The 18,539-nt window shown below is 47.5% G+C and overlaps 1 protein-coding gene across 1 annotated transcript in view; it reads left to right on the forward strand.

Moving 5' to 3' along the window:
- The window catches only part of TMEM132D (transmembrane protein 132D), a 510,659-nt gene that overhangs the window by 452,430 nt on the left and 39,690 nt on the right, over positions 1-18,539 (forward strand). Inside the window, exon 5 of the mRNA XM_069497436.1 lies at positions 1,713-1,856. Within this exon, the coding sequence (XP_069353537.1) occupies positions 1,713-1,856 (144 nt within the window). The remainder of the gene's footprint in view (positions 1-1,712; positions 1,857-18,539) is intronic.

Consider the following 18,539-nt stretch of genomic DNA (forward strand, 5'->3'; position numbering starts at 1 on the left):
ACGCACGTTCAGAAGGTGTAAGGCGCGGCCTTTGAAATTTAGGAACATGCCAACCTGGAGTCTTGCCTTTTGGAATGAAAATAATGAAAAAAAAAAAAAAGATAGATATTATTATATCCAACCGCTAAGCCACATGAGCTAGTTATAGCTGAACGTCATCCTATAAAGGAAAAATAAGATCTTAAATAAGAAATAAAAAGTTAACAGGAGGAAAATAGTTATGTAATTTTAGGATGATAAACTCCTATGCCGTCTGCCGGCAGGCGACTAACAGGCATTTTGGATTTCACACGAAAATCAAAGCGGCGAGAATCTCTGCAGGGCTCTGGCTCGGAGTGATGCAGGTACAGCCTTGCTGAGGCTGCAGTCTAGGAGGAAGATGAAGTGACCGGATCACTATACGTGACAGTGAAATGACAACTGTGGTAGGTGCCCCCAACCAGCTCCCAGCACCCACCCGTTCAAAAACCACAAGAATTCCGTCAGAGTAACCGAGGACTGGCGCACTGGAGGGACAGGTGCAGAGGGTGGCGTGCTGCTCCGTGTCTGGGGAAGGGCTACCTGCGGCACAGGTGTGTCACGAGGAAGGGATGCGTCCTTAGCGTGTGAGGGGCCGGAGAGCAAGAAGGTGACGCTGTGAATCCCGGTCCCTTCCCTGTTGCGTCCTCATCTGTGCACTCAACAGATACCTTTACTATCGGTCGTAGCCAATAGTTAACTGTGCTAAGTGGCAGAGGGTAGGCACAGCCCCGGGGGCTTGCGGTCTGGAAGGAGGTAACGCGCTTGGACCACCGTAGGTGGAAGTGAAATAACAACTGTGCTAGTCGCTACCAACGAGAACGGCTCTGGGTGTTCTCAGCTCCGAAAGCAAATGACCAAGGCAGCTGGGACGTCCCTGGAGACACATCTCCAGAGCTGATCCGGGAAGGAGGAGTTTAGTAGCAAACATGCATGTTTGGGTGCGTGTGTGTGTGTGTTGCGCATGCATACATCATATCAGTGGGAGTGTGGGAGTGTCACTGCAGCCGTGATAGCATTGCAGACATGTGTGGAGGCCAGGACCCAACAAGAGCCTGGGAAATTGGAGGAGGTGACAGACAGTGACAGTGATAGAGCACAGAGGGTGACACTTCTCCCACAGCCTCTGCGTGTCTCTCAGGCACACGACGCAAGGTGGTAGCATGCTGACCTAAGCGCCTTCCCCATCCCTTGCTCCTCTGGCCAACCGTTGGCTGCTTACGTTGGAATCATTATATTAATACCTACATTTAGGTCTATTGGAGTCCCACCTTCATTACTTCCTAGCTGTATGATGCTGGCAAAGTTACAAAACCTCTCTGTGACATCTATAAAATGGGAAGAATAATAATGCCTGTCTTGTCAGGATGCTGGGAAGCCTGATGGATGAGTCAATATTTGTAAAGCACGTGGAAGGGTGCTTGACACGTGTTTGCCAAATGCGGTAATAACATTGAATTTGTTCACTTCCTATTCCCTCCCTCCTCACAGTGTCCCTGCAGAAGCTGGGTGAGGGCAGAGAATTGTCTCTTGGCCGCCAGGGCCACTCGGCAGGTGCTGCGGGCCCGGCCTTCCTGAGCCCGACGAGAAAGCAGATGCTGTTTGCAGAGCAGCTGAGGGACGGGGTTCTGCATGTCCCAAAGGGCTGGGCATCTGGGCAGGGGTGTGACGGACGGGTGTGTTTGGTCTTCCAGGAGGCTGAGATCCTGAACACCGCCATCCTCACGGGGAAGACGGTGGCGGTTCCGGTGAGGGTGGTCTCCGTGGAGGAGGACGGCTCGGTGACCGACCTGCTGGAGTCCGTGGAGTGCAGATCGTCTGATGAAGACGTGATTAAGGCAAGTTGACACCTCCCCACCCCCGCAGAGCCAGCTGTCGTGTCAGCCCCAGTGTTCTTTGGCCGGCGGGGACCTGTGGTTTATCCTGCCACTCGAATCTGGAGATTGTCCCTGGCACAAAATAGAGCACAGTGACAACTGCTCTGCACGGTGATGACGCCAGGTCTGTGACGCCTTCTCTTGGCACTGCGCCCTCTCGCGCTCTCGATTCCAGCCACACTGGAGTCTTTGCGGTTCCCCTGACAGGAAGGCGCCCTCCCTCCCCCTCCCCCCTTAGCCCTCTTCCGCCCCAAACACTGGGCGGCGGCCCCTCCCGCACTGCTCGCGGAGGCCTTTCCTGAGCAGCATTGGCAAAATCACACACAGCACTGCCGCTCCCATCCCTGCTGAATTTTTGTTCTCATGCATATATAGACATCATACATGTCATGTATGTTTATTCCCTTATATACTACCTATGTTTTATGTATTTATTATATTCACGGTCTGACGTCCCCACTGCGTATAAGCTCCCTGGGGGCAGTGCTGTTGGGACTCACCTGTTCACTGCTGTGTCCCCGTCACTCACAACACGAGTGTTAGAAGAAAAACTTCAGACAAATTCAATTTAACGGAGTTTACCTGAGCACAGAGCAGTTTGAGAACTGGGAGGCCCCCAGGACCAGAATGGGTTCAGAGCCTCCAGGGCTGCCACGTGGTGGGATGGCACTTATGGGCAGGGAGAGGAGAGTGACAGACAGGAGACAGAAGTGAGGGACAGAAGCAGCCGGTTACAGCTTGGCGATTGCCTTATCCGAACAGCTGGCCGTCTGTGATGGGCACAAGAGCAGGTCACGGCCTGTCCGCACGTCCAGTTAGGTTACAATTCACAGTGTACAGAGAACCCTTTAGGGCACACTTAAGAAATGTCAGGAGGCAGGTTTAGGCTAAACTTAACACGAGGCACATAGTAGTTGCCCAACAAATGTTTGTTGATTGAATGAGCAATGTGGTAACGAACAGGAAGCACAAGAGAAGACACAACTAAATGACTTAAGGTTTCCCAGGGGAGGTGGCACCTGACGGATGCATAGGCGTCCAGTGTGCAGATGCGCAAGGCAGGAAGGGACGGTGCAGGCAGACGCAAGGCCAGGAACCGAGGTCGGAGGAGACGTTCTTGGTGCTTGTGGTCTGGGCCCCAAGCGCCGGAGTGGCCACATGACACCGGCTGGCCAATCAGAGCCCTGCATCCTTCTGGACGTGCCATTGGCTCAGGGATGGACGCAATGTCCAATCGGAGCCCGCGAGCTGCATCCCTGAGACCTTGCAGGAACCCCTGGGAGAGAGGTGTTTCCCCCTTGGCTTTGCGCAGGTGACTCGTGGACCCACACTCAGAAACACACAGGATGCAAAGAAAATTGTCAAACCTCACCGCATTCGGTTCCCCATCAGTCAACAGGCCGCACAGCCCGATGCACAACTTAACAATCAAACCCCGCGGCTTGCACAGCTGTCACCGGCCGCTCTGTCACCCGGCCGCTCTGCGAGTCACAGGTGTGCGCAAAGAGCCACCCGGCGCGTGTGACGTTCTGTTGTCATTTGGAGGCCCTGGAGAAGGAAAGCCAGGGGATTCTTGCAAAAGTGTCATAGCCACCTGTGTGCCCCTGGAAACCAGCCTCCGAGCAGGGACGGTGTGCCCCAAACGCCCCCCGTCTTGTTTATTGGTATTCACTTTCTCTTCTTTCCCCAGCCAGAGGGCCGAGAGCTTGCGGGGTCTCCCCCGTCCAGGGCAAAACCCCCTCTCAGGAAACCCGCTGGGCAGCTCGTTCACACTGAGCGGCAAATCACATAAAGGCCTGTTATCTTGTGCCTCCCAGGGACGCTTGTTTATTTTAAGGTAACAGATGCCCAGTGGCAGGGCTTCAGATGCTAGCAATAATATCCCTTGCGATTCTTAGGGATTGGAAATAACAGAAAGTCCCACCCACACCGACTTCAGTGGAAAAAAAAAAAATTGTCTCACATGATTGAGAAGTCCAGAGTTGGGGCTAGCTTAAGGTTTTATTTAGAAGCTCAAAACACATCACCAGAACATTCTCTCTGTCTCCCTCCCTCTCTCCCCTCCCACTTACAGGCACTCGTTCTTCTGTTTCGTGAGGGTGCTTTTCATTCTCCCAGAGCTTGCTCTTGCAGGAGCGGGTGGGTCCCTTGGAACTGGCTCAAATCCAGTAGAAAAAGATATCAGCTTGCCACGACGTTCCTGTGTAAGTCGTGGAATATGTTCTTAGGGGACCCGTTGACGTCACCTCCTTATTCTGGAGCCAAGTGCTACAGCCCAGGGACCCAAACTCACTGGTTGCCCCAAACCTAAATCACCTCGAATCACATGAACTCAATGAGGAGTCCGGGGAAGAGGGTCCCCGAGTCTGATCTGCGTGGGGTCACCCCAGAATTGGGCGATGCAGCACACACCACGCAGCACACACCACATCCCCTGCAACCACTGAAGAGTCGGGGAGCTTTGGGGGTTGGGGACCTCTCAGGAACCCACAAAGCTGCGTGGTGGGCAGCTGTTCTATGCTAAAGCCAAATGCACTTCACACTCTGGGAAGGAGGCTAATTTGGGCTCAAATTTTACTCCCGAAATCTTTGCTGAGGTGGTTGTTGTTGGTTTTGGCATGAATGGGCTCAAGTGGTTCATTAACAGGTCCTGAATAAGCCAGTGTCTACCTAATGTCTCAGAAATATCCACCGATAATCAGAGGAAGATTGGCGCCTACCTCGTTAGGGCTGGACTCTGGTGAACTCGTTTTATCTTATAATATCCCAGCATGCAGCTCCAGCAGAGACTCGCCAGTTGGAGATGAGGTGTGACGAAGTTTGACATTGTCTCTGAAGGTGGATCAAAGCAGAGATTTCTTTTCTGTGAAGGTAGCAAACCGCTGTGGGGGGAAGGCGTGTGATTTCGGGGCTGGGAGTGCAGCACTTAACAAGCTGGGTAAACAACTGGGAGGAAGAGAAGATTTGCAAAAGCAAGGAAGCTGTTCTGCAGCTATTTCCAGCCTCCCCGGAGGAGCGCTTTGGTGTTGGGCCTGATCTGGCTGCTCTGCACGGCAGCCTTGTTCCCGAGCAAGAGGGTCACAGCGGGGCACCGACAGGCTGGGCAGTTCTCTTTCAGCAGTGCAGCCGGCCCTGCAATCACCCGGACAGCCACAGAGACGCCCCAGGTGGGGATCCTAATTAGTCCCTCCTTCCTTCCCAGGCTGCAGATCCTGTCCTCCTGATCAGCTCTTGCTGTCCCCACCCCAAGAGTTGAGCCAAATGGCTTCAAATATCCAGCTAAGGAACAGAGAAATGGTAGGGGTTTTGCCTCCTCACTGATCCCCGCTGCCTGCTTTGAAGACTTTCCTTGTGTCACCTGCAGGGAAGAGTGCTCAGGCAGCAGGCTGACCACGTAACAGTAGCGTCCTCCGTGCATGAGCACGAGGCTTGATGCACTAAAGCAAGAGACTCACTGTTTATTAGGGAGCAGGTTTCTCTGGGGTGTTTCCTTCAGCAGGGGGACGGATCAGACTTCCTGCAGCTGTCCCTTTCTGCAATCCATCGTGCAGGCAAAGGGTGGTCATTTTGAAAGTAAATCTCCAATACTGGGATGGAAGTTGTGGCTGCAGAGTGAGGCAAAACCAGCTGCCCTAGACACAGGGACTGGCCATGTTTGTCACCACCGGGTGGACACCCAGGCAGATTCATGGTGGGGAGAGTTCGGGGACGGTAAAGTTGAGCTGTAGCACATAAATGTTGCACATATGTCTGGCATTATTATTATGTTTTTAATCATAGCATTCTATTTGGACACAAATAGTGGTGTTCCTCTCCTGGAACTGCCTTCCTGTGGTTGGAATGTTTCTCTTGCTTGATTAGAAATGAATATTTTAGTTGATAGGAAACAAGATTTCTGCTTCTCGTACACAAGCCCATCTTGTAGCTTTACCTTCTTCCTTATCAGTCTGTTTCTAAAATCTAACGTATGATTTTGAATTGTTGGTCAGTCATGAGACCCCTGGTGCAGATTAAAGGCGGGTAGGAGGGTGATAGCAATGATGAGAATAGAAATAGTAATGATTTAATAGTTATCGGATGCTCACTTCATAGCAGGCAAGCATTTGCTACTGTAGTCCTCACAACAACCTTTGGAATACGTAATTTTTTTATCACTTATAGCATAATACATTTATTTTCTTTTTTCTTACTTTATTTCATTGTACATTGACAATTTATAATGGTTTATATTTATGAGATAGAATGCGATGTTATGATTTATGAATACAATGTGGAATAATTAAATCAAGCTGATTAACATATTTTTCACCTCAATTATTTATCATTTTTATAATGAAGACTTGAAATTTACTCTCGTAGCAATTTTGAAATGTGTGTGATACATTAATACTATTATTAACTATATTCAACACACTGTGCAATAGATGCCAAAAAAAACCCAAAGCTTATTCCTCCTGCCTACCTGAGGCTTCGTACCCTGTGACCAACACTTCCCAGCCCTCCCCCCGCAGCCTCTGTAACCACCGTTCCACTCTCTGACTCTACGACAGCAATAGGCTTTGATTCTACATGTAAGTGAGAACATGCAGTGTTTGTCTTTCTGTGCCTGGCTTATTTCACTTAACATTCTGCAATTCCATCCATGTTGTTGCAGATGACAGAATTTCCTTCTTTTTTAAGGCTGAATAACATTCTCTTGTGTATATATACCGCGTTTTCTCTATCCAGCCATCTGCCGATGGACACTGAGGTTGACTCCGTATCTTGGCTAGTGTGAATAGTGCTGCAGTGAACCTGGAAGTGTAGGTATCTCTTTGATTTCAAATCTTTTGGGTAAATACCCAGAAGGAGAATTACTGTATCATATGGCAATTCTATTTTAATTTTGTGAGTTTAGACTCATACAGTTTTCCATGATGGCTGTGCTAATTTGCATTCCCACCCACAGTGTACGAGGGTTCCCTTTCTCCACATCCTCACCAACGTTTATCTTTCATCTTTTTGATAGTAGCCATTCTAGCAGGTGTGAGGTGATCTCTCATTGTGTTTTTAATTAACATTTTCCTAATGATTACAAATGCTGAGCATTTTTTAATATATCTGTTGACCATGTGTAGGTCTTCTTTTGAGAAATGTCTACTCTGGTCCCTTGCCCATTTTGTAATTGCTTTTTTCCCCCGTTGCTATTGAGTTGTTTGAGTCCCTTATATATTTTGGATGTTAACCCCTTATAAAATGAATGGCTTGCAGATATTTTCTCCTGATCTGTAGGTTGTCTCTTCATACTGCTGTTTCCTTTGCCGTGTAGAAGCTTTTTAATTTGATTCAATCCCGTTTGTCCATTATTGCTTTGGGGATCATATCAAAAAACCATTGCCCAGACCAATGTCATATAGTGTTTCCCCTATGTTTTCTTCTAATAGTTTTATAGTTTCTAGTTTAACGTTTAAGCCTTTAATCCATTGGGAGTTAATTTTTGTATATGGTGTGAGGTAAGGGTCCACTTTCATTTTTCTGCATGTGGATATCTAGTTTTCCCAACATCATTTATTGAAGAGACTATTCTTTTCCCATCGTGTATTCTTGGCACCTTTGTCAAAAATAAAGTGACTGTACAAGTGTGGGTTCCTTTCTAGGCTCTCTATTCTGTTCTACTGAAATAGGTTTTACTTTTATCCCTGTTTTTCAGATAAGGGGATTGGAGCACGGAGAGGCGACACATCACCAGGGACCCATATACATGGTTCCCATATCCAAGCCTTTTCCGTGTCTTCCATCACTCATCTTCCAGAACAGGGTTGGCAAACCATGCCTGCTGGGGACCAAATTTGGCACGTGTATATATTTTGGATTGTCTATGGCTCCTTTTGTGCTACAATGACAGAATTGACACATAAAAATTATATCAAATTCTAAGTTTCATATCCATAAATACAGTTTTATTGGAGCACAGCCACACCCATTTATTTACATATTGTCAATCAATGGCTGCTTTTTAATGGCTACCACAGAGTTGAGTGGTTGTGAAAAAAAAAATCATATGGCCTTCAAAGCTGAAAATCCTTATTATCCAGCCCTTTATAGACAAAACTTGCCAATGCTTGCTCACAGACTCTAATGGACCTCTTCTCCATGAGTGATTACTTACATGAAACACCGAAACCCTACTCCCCCAGCCAAAAGTAACTCCTGCACCATGCTTGAAATCCTCTGTTCAAGTAAATATATTTCTAGGTGAGATTGTTTGTATCAATTCCATGAAAAAAATTTTTCATAATGAACTTCTCAGATAATTTTTCTCTTTGATAAGCAAAATCAGAACAAGCAGAAACTATGCCTCCTGGGGAAATTGGAAAACCTGTAAAAATGGGGTAAAATGGGTCAGAGGTGGACCAAGCTTGCTCTATAACCTGGGTTAGACTAGAACAGCATCAGCAAAAACATCTCACACAAGGAACTCCTCCTAGCACCCTACCCATGGCAGACATCACCAGTCAAATACAGCACATCATTCTATCATGCTCAGGCATTGGTCCAACCATCCTTCTTAATACTGTCAATCATGTGCATAAGAGATGAAACCTCTTGGCCATGTTAGACCTAGGAAGAAACCACAAAACCTCCCCACACCACCCTTACTTATGTAGAATTTCTGTAAAGTATATTGGAGAATATTTAGACCAGAGATCACAAGCCTAGAAGGATACAAGAGCTGGGATATAATTTGAATGAATGAGGACAAAAGGGAGAGGTGGAGACTCTGGCAAACTGGGAAACACATGCCCATCTGAAGGTGCAGCCTCCACAGCACCCTGCTGGACTACAGCTGCTTGAAAAGAGAATGACATGCAGGTCAAGAGTGTGAGCTCTCAAGTCAAATTGCATGGATTTAAATCCTGGCTCTGATATCTACAAACAATAAGACCCGGGGCAAGATATGTAAATCCTTCATTCCTCAGTTTCTTCCATTGTAAAATGGATGTGATTCTTATGACAAATTTTGAGTCTGCATTATGTTGGAAAATTAATCTTTTAGAGTCACTTCAATCTTGTGTCAACTCACTTATCAGTAGGAATATGCCTTTAGCTATGTTCTTAATTTCAGGAATATTTATACACATCCTTCCCAGGCGTAATTATTTGGAACTCGATAAGTGGGTCAAGGTTAGAAGGTAAAATGAATTTTCCATGAGCTTCTCCCTGGTGCTATTGCTTTTGATCTTGTCTCCCACCCTAAAATCTGTTCTCCACCCAGGAGTCAGAGCCATCCTTTTAAAATATGGGTCACGTCACATCACTGCTCCACTCAGAATCCTCCCATGGCCTCCCTGTCTCCCTCAGAGTAAAAGCTAAATTGCTTGCAATTGCCTCTAAGGCCCATGCAGCCCTCCTCTTGAGGAGCCCCCCTCCTCCTCCTGAGCCCCTACCACCTTGAGCCCATTCCTGCAACTCTCCTTCCCACCACACCGGCCTTCTGGATGACTCCTGGTGTCCGGACCTCAGGCTGCCTGCCGTCTCCCGCCTGCTGGGTGCACACACGGCTCACTCCCTCACTTCCTTCACGGCTTGGCCCAAATCTCCCCAGTCTCAACAGCGGTGCCCCCCCCCACCCCCCGGCATGTCCCATCTTCCTTCTCTGCTGTATGTGTCTTCATAGAGCTTATCACCAAAGCCATTGTCTGCCTCTACCAGGGCAAGGACTTGTTTTGGTTTCGATCATCGCTGATCCCCAGTGCCTGGAACAACACCTGCTGCCTACTGAGCTCTCTCTGTTTGTTGAAAGAGAGGGTCTTACCTAAGTAGTCACAGCAGGCGAGGACGAAGAGGGCTGTCTCTCTTGGTCGTCACACAGAGGATTCCGATTATTGGGCAATGGGAGGACTCTTCTTTTCTGTAGGAAAAAAATACACACAACTCAGAACAACATTCCCCTCATTTGGATAAGAAGATGCGTGTGTACTTTATAGATTTTCCCTAAACCTTCATGTAAAAAAGTAAAAATATTCCACGGACAGTAGATGGAACTCCCTCCAGGCCCAGGGAAAAATACAGAGTGTCAAGACTGGACTTAATAGATAATGTTTAGCATCATAGTAAAATGGCTCTGTTAGTCCAGTTCAGGAAAAGGTAAGCGCGTGAGGAGAATGGCTGCAGAGCTAAAGCCCTGGTCACAAAGGCAGGAAAACAGGAATAAGTTTAGGATAAAGGGATCCAGCTCCACTTGTTTCTCCACATTTTCTGTTTTCTACCTGGAGAGGAAAAAAAATGAATGGGTCAGCAAATTAGAATTCTTTGGCAGCTTCAATAGGGACCAAGAAGCCATGGGCCAAGGGTTCCTTTAACAGACACTGGGTTGGTAATGAAAGTAAGCATTGGAAATTTTTAAGTTAATTTCCAAAACTCTAAAGATCAAAATGACAAAAGCCAGGCTTTGGAGGCTGAACAATAGACATGGCTGAAAGAGCTTCAATTTAAGAGATTTGCAGGAGTAATTTTGACTATAGCTGAATTTTACCTTTAGACTTTAACTCTTATTTTTTTAATGTGATTTTACCATACTTAGTACATTGTAGTCCTCGGTCGTTCACGTGTGGACACGTGTGACAAGCAGGAGGGACTCATGACCGAGGACATGTCTTCCTCATTTCTGCATTCCCGGGCTTAACAGGAGGCTTCGTGCATAGCAGTTGCTTAATAAATAATCATTATTTGAATGAATGAATAACAAAATAGACCCAGCTTTGTCTTAAAAATTGATAAACTTCCAGTGAAGTATAAAGTATCAGAGCCTTCACTTCCTTTCTGCAGTATTTCCGGTTAAATCGACTTTGTGAACACACGTACTTTGTGTTTAATGACTGCTTCCGTAAAATTAGATTTTAGATGCATTATTTGCTAAACGCCCTGAGGCACACGGAGCAAGATCCTCACTCTGGCCCAGGGGGTTCTTAACGAGCACCCCCTGGTGGCAGCAGCCCAAATTGCAGGCATGCACCTCTAGGATCCTAATGTGCCTACAAGGGTGAGTCTTGCCGATTCTGCTCCGTTTCTGTGACGGAAATTATGTATTAGACTTTTAGTTCTGTGACTACAAAAACACATTTCTATATGAAGAGGAAAACATATTGACACCAGGTGCATTAAGGCATGAGTTATATGCCATAAGTCACTTGAAACCCTCTAAACATGCAGGGAGTTAAACTCTGCATCATGTACAGAATGCATGCAGTTGGCACAAAGCTGTCGTGTCTGTGTTTGAGGCCCAGCATTTTAATGGTAGTGTTTTGCATCATGATTTAGGATTCAAACCTCCATGGGTGCTAAAATGAGGCAGGCAGCTACCACCTCACACATCCCATTTAAGACGTATCTGAGTGTATCACATATCCACTGTGATCCAGACCCCATGTAACATCCCAAAATCTCTCTAATGGAGACAGTGGTAGATAATTAGTACCCAGCCAGCAGCATGTCCCTGTCCTCTGATTTGAGAGAGTTAAAATTAATGGGAGAAAAAAAGCAATGGCAAAAATATATGTATGCAATCCTAAATTCAAGATTGTACTTATTCAAAAGGAGTATTTTTTTCATTATTAGTCTTTCCAGGTCTTAAAATTTCTGTTTTACAAGAACCTGCCACAGAGCCTTGATTTTCATTTTAGGGTCAGTTACAAAAGCTGCTGCTATCTTTCCCTTAATGGGAAAGTATTTGATCTAAGAAGAGAGAGAGAAAGTGCCAGGCTGTGTAATGAGTGTTTGTGACCAAGACACAAACTCAGCTTAAAGCCCTTCCAAGTGGAACTAGCGATGGGAAATTCCTGACTTTGGCGCTAACAGCTACAGTCAGTGAAGGGAATCAGCGTGTTCCTGAATCCCCTTCAGAGTCTCGTGTTCCTAAGCAATATTTCTCATGACAAATCAACCAGGATGCAGGGTCCCTGGGTCCATTCCAGACTTTTCCACCAAGTCTAGACATAGGTCAGCGCAGCAGGAACCATTCGAGGTCTGGCCAAGGCTAAGCTTTAGGGACTGGTGAAGACCAGAGACGAGCAGGTGTGAGTCGGATGTCTTCTCCTTCTGTGACTTCCCGTGGGACTGCACGGCCTTCCGCTAGAAGGACCGTCACCCACCTCTGTGATAAGATGGACTTTCACTCCAGCTCCAGTGGCAGAGACCCCAGGGTGTGGCCCCAGATTCTGAGCATCCCTCTTTCCTCATGTTGTGATGGCCCCCTGCTAGCACAGACCTCTCCCACCGCTGCCCAAATCATCTCATCTCCCAGCTCTAATTCTGAGGTCTGAGCAGAAGCCACCTGCCTTACTTCTCGCTGATGGAAGCTTGAAAGAGCGTTCTTGCATCAAAACCATCTCTTCACTCTCACTGTCCTCATCTCCAGGTGTCATCGGGTACTTACTTATATTAGTCTGGGCTCCCAAACTTTCACGTGAGAGACAGTCACCTGCCCTGACTGTGACGGTGTCCTTTTGAGGCTACGCATGAATGAATCTTTCGGGCTTCCTTCCAATGGCTTCATGGGAAGTCACCTCTCAGGGACTTCCTCTCCTCTCTCTTGGGGAACTGAAGCTCAGACACAGTCCCCCTCAGGAATTCTCTCTTCCCCGTCAATACCCTCTCTTCTCCTGCCAGCCCTACTCTTCAGCTGACCAGCGAAGGGTGGGCAGCGTCAGTTCTGTTGTAACCTAATGGAACTGAGAGTGCTCCGGGAAAGCAGGTGGTCCCAGCTACCCACGTGCTCGGAAGTTAGGACAGGTACACCAGGAAGCTGTGGCCTTAGTCATCCATTCAAGGAATTCGGATTCTTCAGAGCCACCTCCGGCAGGTCTGAAGACGTATGATTTTGGCAACTCAGCTTAGAGGTTTTCTGGGGTGATGTCAGAGAGAAATAACTTCATCAAGAGAAGAACATTTCCAGGGCCTCTGGCTGGTAGCAGACACACTAAATTTCAAAGCAAAGTTGCTTAAATTCAGCGATAACATGGTGGATGGGTGGATGGACGGAGAGATAGGTAGATAGCGGAATGGCAGATAAATATAGATATAGAGAAAAACTTTGAGCATTTTCTGAAGAAAACTTAGATCAACCGACTTTGAGAAGCCCATTTAGAATACTGGACCTACTAAATTATCTACGGTTGATGGCTTTGGAAACAACTGGGAAAAACATTCCCTTTCTGGGTGGACAAATTAGGAATTGAACATGTGTTAACTTGTTTTCATCAGTCGGTATTTGTTTTTATTTTGTTTTGTTGTTTTCAAAAGCTCTTTTGAATTGGACATGTGGTTCTCTTTCCTGTACTGATGCTCTTTTAGCTTGGTGGTGACACATGACAGAAATCTCCCTTTCTCTGAGAAGAAACGCTTTTCCAAGCGTACTGGGTCCTTCCTGCCCCTGCCGGCCCGTACATCCTCCAGTCTCTGCTGTGGGGCAGTGAGTGAGAATGGACTCCCGGGTCTTCTCTCCCTGCAGGTAGAACTGGGAATTCTAACCTTCAAGTTCAGCTTCAAGTTTAATTCAGAGAATATTCTGTAATTTTAGAAAATAAATAGGTTCAGCCCAGATTCAACTCAGCTCACGATAATTGGTTTTCGACTTGAGATTCAGCGAAATAATTTCCACCTGGGTTCGGTTTGGTTTGTTTAGCAAATTAGTTCTGTCTTTTCCTGTGTAAGTCTCGCTCTGGGTCGGCTGGGGTTGTGATTCTCAAGCCCAGAGCCTGAAGCAGAAACTCCCACCCGCCACCTTCTCCCCAAACATTCCTCCTTTTCTTTTAAATCTAGTGCATCGCGTGTCTGATGAAACAGCCAAAGGTGACTGTCTAGGAGAGAGGAGGTGTGCCCAGAGCTCAGCACCTCGACTAGATGAACCGTCTCAGGATGACAGGGGGCAGGAAAGACAGGAACATTAAACAAACAGAAGAGCCTCAGGCATAAGATCGCAAGTTGTAGCTTCTTAAAGCGGATTGTGCTTGCGGCCAGCCGTGTGAACTTGGCCACGAAGAGACTAAATCCGGTGCGCTGCCTACCCCAGCCCTCCCGGGCTGGCCCTGCAGGTTGTGAATGTCATGAAACTCTCCCAGGAGTCACACGGCGGCGCAGAGATCAGCCAGACACCCCGAAACTCAGCCAATCCTGTAAGCAGGTGCTTCTCTCTTTGTTTGCAGGCAGCCTGCACAGAGGACACCCCACGAGAGCAGCTGTCAACAGCTCCGTCCTCTATTTAAACACACACAGAGGCCCCCTTGAAAGGCAGCCAGTTTCTGGGTTTGAGATCGGTAATTAATACGGGGCAGAGAATTCTGGCGGTGAGGAGCTCGGGGTGAGGAGAGACTCGCCGCGGCCCCCCGCCGCCTCCGTGCCGGCGACCCCCGCCGTCGCCCGGCCGAGTTCCTGCCTTGCCGGGACCGCAGACGCAGTGGTGGCCGAGCAGGTGGGGGACGGGAGGGGAGCCGAGGGGGCGCGAGGAACACGCTGTCCTCCCAGCCTGCCTTCTGTTCTCTCACTTGCGATATAAACATGGTCTCAGACAATTTTGCCGCTACTGAAAAAACAAAAACAAAAACCACAACGACGCAGGACCGCGGACACGCGCCTTCGCGCCAGACAGCAGGAGCGCTCGGATCTCTGGGGAACCGAGAACAGGTCCCCACCCCGTGAACTGAGTGACAGCTACCCACCTGGAGCACTGTTTTCTGTCCACGTCCTCATCTCCACCTCGTTTACCTGTGTAAGGGCAACCTGCTCCTGACGGGTTTCCGTATCTCTCCCGAGGTGCCACAGTCCCCATCAGATCACGTCCCACCTCTGCTGAAACCTTCTCAAGTCATCTCATCCCACCCAGAAAAAATTTCGAGACCCTTCCCCCTGGGCCATAGAGCCCAACGTGACCTGGCCTCGGCTCCCGTCTCCAGCCCTAACTCGAACCACGTTCCCCTCACTTGCCTCGTTCTGGCCACCCTAACCCCTAACATTAACCCTAAGCCCCTAACCCTAATGTTAACCCTAACCCCTAACCCTAACGCTAACCCCTAACCCTAACCTTAAACGAGTGCCTCGCGCAGTGAGGAATTTCCAAACCTCGCACTGTGTCAAGGGAAGACGCTCACCGTGAAGCCCCACAGAGACAGCCGAGGGCCTCCTTGCGGGATTTGCAGTCTGCCTTCCAGAGAGCTTGACGGGATATTTCCCCAGGTGCAGCTTTTGTTCTCAGGCTAAATACACCCCCATGCCAGGCACTTTACTGCTTAACAGCTGCCACCGGGCAATGCCCAGGACACGTGTCAGGGAAATAGTTCTGTTTCTTGCGAGCTCACCGCTGGACTTGGTCCCTGCTCCCGAGGTGAGCAGCACCTGCCACCGTGGGCTGCCCTTCAGCAGAGCTAATTACCAACAGGAAGATGTTTCATGCTCTCTCAGAGGCCACAGTGACATCTAAACCTGGATTTTAATTCACTCTAATTAAAAGAAGTGGATTCTCTGCAGTGTCGTATGGGAGACAGAGTCAGCAAAGCAAACTGGACAGGCTATTGCCAATCCCTGGAGACAAGGAGCACCCTCTCTAGGGAAAGAAGAAAGACTCCATTATCCATGTTCTGACTTCTCCTGGAGGCCCACGTTCTCCCGTGGCCTTGGCCCAGTGGAGGGAACATTTCCTGAGATGCAGGAGTGAGGGTGTTGGGTCCCAGAGACTGCCCACGGCGGCCCCAGGGTGGCTGCATCCCTCGTTCTTCTGCAAAGTAATTGTACTTTCTCTTCTAAACAGTGGAGTCACCATCCGTGTGAGTTTGTCATGGAAATCCAGCTGCTTACATAAAACGAACTTGGAGGGATAAAATTATATGGAGTGAAATAATAATTAAATCATGAGGGAGATTTTGCCCACCATTCATGCATCGAGGAGCTACCTTGTGGCAAAGATGAGAAGGGAAGTCGGAATCCCTTGCCTTGACAATCTTCCTTTCCAGATGCCTTTTGGGGGGCGTGAACAATTTGCTGCACCTGCATTTGAAGATATCTAGTCCCCCACTATGTGGTCCCTGAACATAAGTTCCCTCCATGGATCCAATGTTCAACCAAAGAAACTGTGACTCATCCCCTGTCTGGGAGGAGGCGCGCCTCTGTTGGAATTCCTCCTGATGCAGCGTGTCTCTGTCCTACAAAGTCTGCAGGTGTAACGTGGACATTGCAAGATACGTTGCCTTATATCCCAACCCCTATATGAGATTCAACTCCACTAAACCTACAGGGTTTTAGGGCATGAGAACTTTAAACATGACAAGCGAAGGATACTAATTCCAATCAGTTAGGTGGACAAAGTATCATTGTTTTTGCAACAATAATAAATTTGGTCAGCTAAAATTTGCCGTAGGTACAATGAATGGCAAGATAGCTTTGCCTTGTTATAATGATTTAATTTATACAGCACTTTACATGATTTGGGATGATTTTCTTATATAACCTATCCATTTAAAATATTTGTAAGATGGCTGAGGAAATTGAGATGTATAATGGTAAGTGGCATCCTCGATATCAGATGGACAATTGAGTAGTGGCATCGGACCCCGGCTCTTGGTGTCAAGCCCTGGGCTCCTTTTATTCCAGCACACTCCCTCTGCCTTGAGAGAGCAGGCGGCTTTATTCCGGATGGCCTGATGATTACTTTGAGCGAGGATTTATATAACCAGGCTAAGTTTGTCCTGGTCCAATTTTTATTAGAATACATGTGTATTTCCCTCTTCTCTTGAACCATGACTTAAAATGACTCCAAAATTCAAGCAATTTGGAGATGCCGTTGCCTCTCTTCCAAACATCTGAAAACTCCGAAAAAGGATTGCCAAGGTCCTTCACCTCCTCAGCACATGCAGGTTGCTAAGAACACTGAGCATCTGGGGGGTGGAGTTGGGGCAGTCCATTAGCCAGGAGCTAAAGCCCCATCCTACACATCCGATCAATGCATTAGTCATTACGGACATTCACAAACGTGATCGTGTGCACCACGCCTCGGTTCATGAATGCACAGTGACAGCCTGTGACTTAGCTGTGAAGATGATATTATCAAGACAAAAAGAACCCGGGAGGAAATTGAGAACGCAGGAACAAGAAGGTGATAAAATTGAACATTGGCGTAAACATAAATCACAAAAGAAGATCGGTTTGATGCACTATGAGAGTCAGGAACCGAAGGGGTTAAGAAGCTCATCCACTCATCTGGGGAAGAGTCCTCAGGCTGGAAATCCTTGGTGAGAAAAAACCAGCTTTGGACAAAAACAGCCAGCCAGATAGACGCCATTTAAGCTTTCATGAGAAATAACGTATCATCAGGAAACATCCTGTTTTATAAATTTTAGGTACAATATAAGAAGTATGTCTGGGAGCACAAAGTATCTTAAAAGTAGTTTTTCTTTTCTTTTTTTTTTATTTCAGCTTATTATGGGGGGTACAAAAGTTCAGGTTACATACGTTGCCCATGTACCACCTATCCCCCCAAGTCAGAGCTCCTAAAATAGTCCATTTTGTTAGAGCCAGGGCTCACTAACCCTATATAGGCGTGCCTCATTTATTGCATTTTACAGATATAGCATTTTTCCTAAATTGGAGGTTTGTGGCAATTGTGAGGTGAGCAAGTCTCTCAGAGCAATTTTTCCACCAGCGTGTGCTCGCTTAGTGTCTCTGTGTCTCAGTTTGGTAACTCCTGCAATATTTCAAACTTTTTCATTATTATTATATCTGTTATGGTGATCGATGATCTTTCACATTACTATTGTAATTGTTTTGGGGTGCCACAAATCGTTCCCATAGGAGGTGGCAGATTTAATCAATACGTGTGTGTGTGTGTGTGCGCGCGCGTGTGTTCTGACTGCCCCAGCGACAGACCAGCCGTTTCTTCTCTCTCTCCATCTCTTCGGGCCTCTGTATCCCCCAAGACAAGTTTTTAACAGGACACATGTGCCAAAGAGGTGATGAAAATTTGTGTTGAAATGAGGCTAATTCACGACCTTACCAGGGCTGCTAATTGTTCCAGTGAAAGAGTCTCTCGTCTCTCACTTTCAGTCGAGAGCTGGGAGTGATCAGGCTCAGCGAGGAAGCCGTGCTGAGAGCCGGAAGCTGAGCCTCCCGTGCCAAACAGTTACCCAAGCTGTGAACGCACAGGAAAAGCTCTTCACGAATTAAAAGTGCTGCTCCAGTGAACACACGAGTGATAAGAAAGCAAAGCAGCCTTATTGCTGACATGGAGAAAGTCTCAGGGGTCTGGGTAGAAAATCAATCCAGCTATAAGCTTCCCTTAAGCCAAAGCCCAATCCAGAGCAAGGCCCTGACTCTCTGCAAGTCTACGGTGGCTGAGAGAGGAGAGGAAGCTGCAGAAGGAAAGTCGGAAGCCAGCAGGGGCTGATTCATGAGGTTTAAGGAGAGACGCCGTCTCCACAACATAAAGTGCAAGGTGCAGATGTAGAAGCTGCAGCAAGTTATCCAGAAGGTCTAGCTGAGATCACGGATGAAGGTGGCTCCACTCAACAATAGATTTATAGTGTAGATAAAACAGTCTTCTATTGGAAGCAGATGCCATCCAGGACTTTCATAACTAGAGAGAAGTCAAAACCTATCTTCAAAGCTTCAAAGGACAGACTG

This window comes from Eulemur rufifrons, chromosome 21 (assembly GCF_041146395.1).
Source record: "Eulemur rufifrons isolate Redbay chromosome 21, OSU_ERuf_1, whole genome shotgun sequence".
Taxonomy (NCBI): Eukaryota; Metazoa; Chordata; class Mammalia; order Primates; family Lemuridae; genus Eulemur; species Eulemur rufifrons.